Source organism: Bidens hawaiensis, unplaced genomic scaffold (assembly GCF_021521415.1).
Source record: "Bidens hawaiensis isolate Kalapana, Puna unplaced genomic scaffold, B.hawaiensis_p1.1 tig00004478_1, whole genome shotgun sequence".
Classification (NCBI taxonomy): Eukaryota; Viridiplantae; Streptophyta; class Magnoliopsida; order Asterales; family Asteraceae; genus Bidens; species Bidens hawaiensis.
In genome coordinates, this window is record NW_027491271.1 from 804,250 (window position 1) to 813,189 (window position 8,940).

Consider the following 8,940-nt stretch of genomic DNA (forward strand, 5'->3'; position numbering starts at 1 on the left):
GGGAAAGAATAGAAAACAACGACAAACAAACGCTACCAGGTAGTATAATAATAATATTAATAATACACCTTTTCACTATTCTTTCTAGAGAGAGAAAACACCGATTTCAACCTTCACTCTGTCTTCGCCTTTCAATTTCACTGATAGAATTTCATTTCTCTACAGATTCCTTTCGAATTAGTAATCTTCTCTTTTTTTATTATTATTATTTTGAAATTTTACATATTATAATTTTGCTACCTGTTTTGTGCTTTGATTGATTATGTAACATGAACGAAATCTCATAATATAATTAATTTGTTAATGGTTTTTCATTGATACATAATTACACACGGCTGTGAGTGAAATTTAAGGTTTCGTATTCCAATAGGAGAATTCATGATTTTAGGGTTTTATTTTTTTTATATATATATATATTTAGGGTTTTGTATGTGAAGTTTCTTATTTTTTATGCTTTATTGTGATTTGATTGCAGGATTAACTGAGCATCAATACAATCTGAGCTTGATCAACACGGAACATGATTCATATGGTAAATTTTCTTTCGGTTCATGAGTTTCTGTCTTCTTTTAGATTTATGTCTAGTTGTTTTTCTATGTAATTTGGAATTGTTTTCAAACCGCACATGTGTTCACAAACCCACCTGTGCGTGTAAAAAAGGCGCACACTTTGAATTTAAAGATTGTAGAGCCACATTTGGCAAAATTGAATCACTCAGTCAAATTCCTCTTGTATGGTTTTATATGTTATTGTTCTTATTGAAAGTAACATGATACATGCTTATTCTTGTATGGGTCTTATTACAATGTGAATTGTTTGCTTTTGGCAACTTTTGTACCACCTCATGGTTTTAAGCCGAATATAAATAAATGTAAATGGTACTATGTTACGTGTGACAGTTTCTGTGCCATGAAGCATGTATAAAGTCTGGTTTAATCTTTTAAGGAGTTAGATAACTGAATTTATATGCACAGTTGTGTTGTGGTGATAGCGTTCCGTTAGCACATACTCGCACAAAAAGACAATAAAATGATAAACAGATGATGTGCTTGTTGAAATTCGGATGGATATTGAGAAATGTTTTTTGATATTTTAGCTGGATTAATCATGTTAATTATCTGCTCATAGTTGCTGCTATTAATGTTTGTGATTTTTGATAGTTTAGCTAGATTTATCATTGGCCTGATAAACGAGTAACTATATATATTTGGGGATATATAGTGTGTAAAGAGGCTTAATTTGATGGCACTTTTTTTACATCATCTATCGCAGTCTGAGCTCCTTGTTTTTGTTACGTCACGCGGAGTTCTGCATGCACAATTAATTATTTTTTGAAGATATTTGCTTGATCGAAAAGTTTCTAACTTGGTGTAAAGGTAATTGCTTTACTTGAATACTCGAGTTTGATTACTCTAAAATCTGTACTTGGATGTAGAAAGTACAGTTACGAGTCAAAAGGAAAGAAAAGCATATTGATTAAATTAAATTGCATATTTATTAAGGCTGCATGTTTCCAATTCTTCTTTCGATTGGTTTTCACTTGTAAATTGTGGAATGTGTATGCGCGCCGTTGCCAACACATCTGCATGTTATCTACTAAAACAACTTAACTTGGATTGCCTATTGGTTTGTGCTTATTGTTGATAATATATTCGAGAATAGAATCTAACATTTAGTTTCCTTTATTAACATATTATGCTTCACTTTACTTCAATTTTCTGCCGAATGGGACATTGTACACAAGGAAGGAGAAAAAGAGAGAGAAGAGAGGGGGAGGGGGGGGGGTAGTCTATTTATATATCACATATATTATTAATTTATTACTACGTATGTATATGCCATTTTCTGTTCAATCTATAGCAGCATTAACTGTGACGTGCATGTCTCAAAAGAACACATATATTTTCTTTTTTAACAACTGGAAACTTGTTATTATGTTTTTGCATTACGCCTTTTTTTTATTTGTCTGATGATTTGCTAAACAAAGAAAGTCGAAAACTGTACGAAGATTACCTTTTAAGTATAGTTTTAAGATATTTCTTTCATCTACTTAATTCACGAATTATGTTTAGGCACGTGTAATGTGAACATAGTATATACTCATATGAAAGATCATGCAGTAGTTCATACTCATATCTATGAAAGTAAAGGGTTAAGTTGATCAGGTTGACATTTTTAGTGAAATTAAGACATGAATAATGTTTGGAAGTGGGTTTTATAAACTCTGTATTTTATAATATATTATTTTTGAGATATCTCTGAAAGATATGGTGTCAACTGTCAAGTATAGCTGGAGTTTAAGAGAATTGTTTCATTTATTGAGTTCCAAGATGACAAGCTTTCTCTGTGTGCATTGTGGTAGGTAGTGTCGGGTCAAGTCTCGGCCATTGGCTGGGAAAGACCTTTTTAATCCATTTTTCATAAATAAATAATGTGGTGTTACCTTTTTGGTAAAGCCATTTTGGAAGCTCAACATGTTTGACCCGTTTTTTTTGTTAATCCTATATACCCGTGAAAGATAAAATATAACCCAAATCAATCCCTATACAAGTAAACAGACTGAAATTGCAACCTTAAGCATTATATTGACAAAAGGCTAGTTACACTTGAACTTGGTATATAAATAAAGCCAGTTATATTGACTTGGGTATAGTTAAGCAGCAACAAGATCTCATGGTTTTTTTTGATGATTCATGTCTATTTGCACGGGTCCCAGAAGCATCTTGGGCATCAATATGTTACTCCACAACATGAAGTTTGAGGATACTTTTGGGACAGTCTCATAACTAACAAGCTTAATTTTTTTTATTATAAACACAATTACTTCCTTACTTGGATGCCACGTCATTAACACTGTCCATGCGTTGCTGATTTGGCAAGCATGGGTGGGTCAGGTTGGGTCAAGAGCAGTTACTTTTGGTACTGGTCGGATTTGATTATACCCAAAACATGCTTGGTCTAATTTTATATTTATTTACTTTTTAAAAATTTTGCGTGTAAAATACAAGTACAAAAATTCTATTATTTCAGTATTTACCTAACTTATTGAGTAAAGTGATCTAGGAGTTCCTGTGCATTAAAAATACAATTTTTTGACTTTTGCCCCACTTTATGTTAGCTAGTACTTTTGATTTTATTCTGTTGACCCGTTAGAGATGAAACAAAACCCGAATTGACCCATTCATATGCAAATGGATTGTTATTGCCATTACAAACATATACTCATGCATAATAGTTAGCTAATTTTGTACTTGATAAAAGTATGATGGTTTTTTTTAGTTATGAGGGAGATTAAGACTTTAGTAGGTAAGTAATAAATATTAGCATTCTTGTAAATATTTTAAAGAATTTATACGTGGATCATATCAAGTTTACTTAATCTATTTGAGAATGAACATCATTAGCCGGTGAACTAGTTTTTAAAATTTTGTGTACGCAAATCTCTCCTGTTCTGCATGTAAGCCAATTGATTTGGTAAAATGTTAGCCGACTTTTGATAGGACTTAACATTATATGTGTATGTATATGCGTGTTCGTATTGCTGACATTGATTTTATTGTTTTACGTTCACAGGGCACTTTGGTAATTTGATCCATTGGATGGTTATATATATGATACTACAATGATGAGTAGTATGCTAACAATTTAGTTGGATCAACATGACGCTCGAAGACTTCTTTACCTCAACCGAGTTAAAAGACGGGCTCACAACTGCAACCAGAGTTAATGACCTCATCACTGTTATCCAAAACCAGAAAGAAAACATTGTGAAAAACGTTAGTGAAGCATCCCGGCAATGGTCTGCGGTTGCAAACACCATTGCAGCCACCGAGAGCAAAGAGTGCCTTGAACTTTTCATCCAATTAGACGGACATGTGTTCATTAATAAATGGCTCAACGATTCTCAAAACCTTATAGACGATACTGGAACCAGTTTGTTAGAAGAGTTGGTTGTGGCATTGTTACGGGCACTTGAGAGGTTGCAAGTGGACCACCATCACTCTGTGGGTTCAGGAGTTGGGTTAACCGTGCAGGGTCTTGTTGGTCATAGTAGTTTAACGGTTCGTGAGAAAGCTAAAGATCTTTGTGATAAGTGGGTCCCGGTTCAGAACAATGATGGAGAACCAACCAATGTTGATTCTGTTAACATCAATGAAGAAAAAGTTACTGTTCAACAAGAAACTGATAAACAAGAGATAGTGGCACAGGAAGTGGTTAAGGAATCTGCAACAGAAATAACTGAATCAGAAAGTTTGGAAGACGCAAATGAGAAGCAGAAGGTTGACTCTGTGACTACTTTATCTAGTACGTTGAAAGACACAACTTTGACTTCAAGTATGGGCGTTGTCCACGGTTTGGAGTCGGTTACAAAGACCGATACAATGGAAGAAAAGACCAACAAAGATGAGGATATGGTCAATGGTCGGGAATCTCAATCTCCCGTCCTCCAGACTACCACACCGGATGTCAACACCGCTAGCGGAAACGGTGATTCTGCTAGCGGTGGTGACGGTTCTGAGAACCCGAAGTCGTCATCGAGTACAGAAAGTGATGAAGATGAAAAGAAAGATACTGGAATCGAGAGTGACAGTAATTCGGGAAGCCCTTTGCCTGTATCCAAACAATCGGCAAAAAGCCAAAATGAGGATTTGATTACCAAAAGACCATCTGACATGGAACTGGATTATGGAATGGTGGACCCACTAGAGCTTGCTAGGCAAGTTGCTAATGAAGTGGAACTAGAAGTTGATTCTCCTGAACAAAGTTGCAGCACTTCCACAAGTGAAAAAGAACATCGATCGAGTCCGGGTTTAGGACATGAGGTTTCATCCGGAGCTGCACCCGCACCCGTACTTGAACCCGAACCTAAATCCGAACCTATGACCAATTCAGAAACACTTGATAACTCAACATTAGATCCTGAAAAGGGTTTTTCTGGATTTGATCTGAATGAAGATGTTGCTTTTGAAGAAACCGAAACCGAGTGTCAGGTGGGCCCGCTTTTAACCCCGGTTTCAGTTGTTGCTGCCGCCAACGGACCACCCGTTGCTCCTTTGCAATTTGAAGGTACTCTCGGCTAGAAGGTTCAGCCGCCACCAGTGCTTTTAGACGGATACCCGAAGGTGAAAAGACGTTTTCGTCCTCGTCCAGCCACAGCAACTCAACCCAACGTTTGACGCACTTTGACTTTGATCTGAATGTAGCTGAAGCCAGTGAGGACAAAATACAGTTGGATCTTAATAGTCTCGGTGACAGTGATGCTAGCATTGTTACACTGGACTGGAAACGGGAAACCCGAGTTATGCCTCTGAAACAAAACGGGCCACACAGCCCGTCCGTATCTTCGTCAATGCAGCCGTCTTACCGCAACATCGATTTGAATTTCAACGACCACCTAACCGTTCCAAATAATGCTTCATCCAATAACCCGTTTCTCGGTAAATTATTCAACACCACAAGAAGAATCAGTTATTTCCATTTTCGGTACCCAAGTTGAGGTGAACTGCAAGGATAATAATAATCATAACATTCCTCCTGTTCAGTCTAACGGAAGGCTTCTAGAACCTTCCGTAGATTTCAACTTGGGGAGACCGGGGTCGGGTCTAGGTTTAGGTCTCGGATCTTCAATCCCTTACTCTAATGTACCAGCTTACGGTTACACCCACTGTGGTTTTACAATGGGACCTATGTACGCCCCGCCCGGTGCACCGATCCCGTACATGGTCGATTCAAGAGGTGCCCCTATCATCCCACCCATCCAACCTGCGTTTTCTCAACACACCCAACCTTTCTTCTTCAACATGGGTACACCGTCTGCTTCGAATGGTGCGGGCCCATCACGCAACGCTCTTGATTTGGACTCAGGGTTTGTAACCGACAGGGGGAATAATATTAATAATAACGGAGGGTTGAGGCAGTTTTTGAATCATGATCAAGCGTCTTCGAGTACGAGGGGGGATAATATTATTAATCATAACGGGGGTTGAGGCAGTTTTTGAATCATGATCAAGCGTCTTCGAGTACGAGGGGGAATAATATTAATCATAATGGGGGATTGAGGCAGTTTCTGAATCATGATCAAGCGTCATCGAGTGCAACCATTGGAGGGAAACGTGATCAACCGGATAGTGGGTGGGATTTGTTTCCGATTAACTATAAGCATCAACAACCACCATGGCAATAAGAGGTCTGTTTTTATTCATGTCGGTATCTGGCTCCCTCTGTCTTTTTATCAGTTTTTATAGCCATAGGTTTATAGAGTAGGCTAGCTGTTAACTTTAGTTGGAGGGATGCTGGTACGATCTGAATAAAACGGTCTTTAGCGGGTTGTTGTTATGGTTGGGTGGTGGGGAGGGGAGGTGTGGTCTTATTCATGAAGATTAATTGGGAAAAGGAAGTAGGTTACAGTGATTTATTTGTTTTCAGAACTTTGTTTACATAGAGTTGTAATTTCTTCAACATAAATATCAAAGAAATTTAGAAAAGTGGTTTGGAGATATGGTTGTAATATATTACTATGTTAGCATGTTATCTATTTGTTTTTGAACCAGATATTATACCATGAGGGTGATATTTACACCAAAGAAATCACTACTGCACAATATCACTGTATAACAGTAAAAGTTGTGTGATTTGGTGTATGAAGTAATCTTTTTTGCTTTGTAACTAGAGTTGAGGCAATTTGAAGCAGTTTACCTACAATTGGGCCTATTTGGTTATTATTAAGTGGAGGGGCCAGGGGGCTTAAGTTTAACAATGAGGGGAAAACATAGGTTGAAACTTGAAAGTCATCCAATATATAATCAAATTTATGAGATCTTGTAAATGGCTTATTATAGTTAATTAAATAATATTCAATAAAACTGTTTATAAATTTTCTTAAAACACATTCCAAACCTCACAAATGACTTTTCTAGATGCATAGGAGTTTAAAATTTCTACGCTTTTTGACAAGTGTTCGTGGTAATAAGGAGAGGATAAATATACAATATAAACTCGATAAAATCTTAAAAGCCTGATTGTTACAAACTTTGTAACGCATCTTTAAAAGTCAAATCATGTTTTGCTACGTTTTTTTTGACATGTATAAAGTATGGGTGTTTGCTTCTCACGTTACGATTGTGTCTTTTTCATGCTAATATGATATTCGTTGATTAGTGTTGTAGAATAAGATATGATTTCTTGACAAATTTTATTTTACTAATCTAGGTTAGCAACTATAGATCGATAATAATCGATATTGTCAATAACTAGTGACGCTCTTTTAAGTTTTTAACTTTTATTTTCGTTTCCACCAATAGTTTCACTCGCATAATCATTCTAGATTTACACTAGATTTCCACTTGATTTTTGAAGAGGTATGTACCCGCCTCAACACCAAGCAAGGCGGGTCAACCCACAAGATAAAGACATTATGAAGGCACAAAGCCAAAACCCAGGCGCATCGCGCATACAAAACATGCTCAGGCATCATATGCTCGCGCATCACATATGCGCGCGGCGCATATCGCATGCTCTTGCACATCACATATGCTCGCGTGTCACATATGCGCGTGGCGCACCAGCGCGCGGCGCATATCACACGCTCGTGCATATCACACCTGCGCATGAAATATCTGCGCGTGAGAATAAAAAGAAGACTTCGCGCATCCTCAGGATGGGCGCATATCACACGTGCACATAATCAACCTCGTCCTTATCCAAATCAGGATCAGGGCAACCTTGATTGTGCACGTCAGACACTCTTCTAGAAGGCATCTTTTTAAGGAGTAAGAATATGCTGATGTTGACAGCTGCCAAATGAAAGGTCGACAACTCAGCATGACACATGTGCTACCACATGATTTCAACCAACGAGAAAGCGCCAGGTGTCCCAGAGGACACGTGGCGCAGTGCGATTGGAGGAGGCCAACGAGGCTGAGCCCAGCCAGTGGAAACCCTAGCACTATAAATACAGCATCAACTCCACTTTGATGACACATTCATTCACACTCAATCATTGACAGTTACAAGCAGTGATATCACATTCAATCATATTGAATTATATTCACTCACAGTCAGTTACAGAAAAACACACAGTCACACAATCAAGAGTATTCAGCGATTCAACAATACTCTTGAGATTTCACTGACTCACACTTTATTATCTTCTCCACAAAGACACTGATTCTCACGCCGGAGGGTTACCCCAAAGAGGACCCCTCTGTCCCTTTCTGAGGGGTAAGTAACGGCGCTGTTCATTTTGTAGGTGGAAGAACACGGATTCAAAGGAACCATCGGTGAAACAGTTTAATCATACCCGAGGAAAGTAGATCTGCTACCAGTGAGTAGATCCACGTTGTACCCGCCTCAACACCAAGCAAGGCGGGTCAACCCACAAGATAAAGACATTATGAAGGCACAAAGCCAAAACCCAGGCGCATCGCGCATACAAAACATGCTCAGGCATCATATGCTCGCGCATCACATATGCGCGCGGCGCATATCGCATGCTCTTGCACATCACATATGCTCGCGTGTCACATATGCGCGTGGCGCACCAGCGCGCGGCGCATATCACACGCTCGTGCATATCACACCTGCGCATGAAATATCTGCGCGTGAGAATAAAAAGAAGACTTCGCGCATCCTCAGGATGGGCGCATATCACACGTGCACATAATCAACCTCGTCCTTATCCAAATCAGGATCAGGGCAACCTTGATTGTGCACGTCAGACACTCTTCTAGAAGGCATCTTTTTAAGGAGTAAGAATATGCTGATGTTGACAGCTGCCAAATGAAAGGTCGACAACTCAGCATGACACATGTGCTACCACATGATTTCAACCAACGAGAAAGCGCCAGGTGTCCCAGAGGACACGTGGCGCAGTGCGATTGGAGGAGGCCAACGAGGCTGAGCCCAGCCAGTGGAAACCCTAGCACTATAAATACAGCATCA

At 38.7% G+C, this 8,940-nt stretch overlaps 1 protein-coding gene across 1 annotated transcript; it reads left to right on the forward strand.

The window, feature by feature from the left end:
- The first annotated feature begins 493 nt into the window (after positions 1–493).
- On the forward strand, positions 494–6,514 carry LOC143626719 (uncharacterized). Its single transcript, XM_077096711.1, has 2 exons — positions 494–532; positions 3,574–6,514. The coding sequence occupies exon 2, from the start codon at positions 3,660–3,662 to the stop codon at positions 5,079–5,081; it is 1,422 nt and encodes a 473-aa protein (XP_076952826.1). The 5' UTR covers positions 494–532; positions 3,574–3,659; the 3' UTR covers positions 5,082–6,514.
- Positions 6,515–8,940: the final 2,426 nt, after the last annotated feature.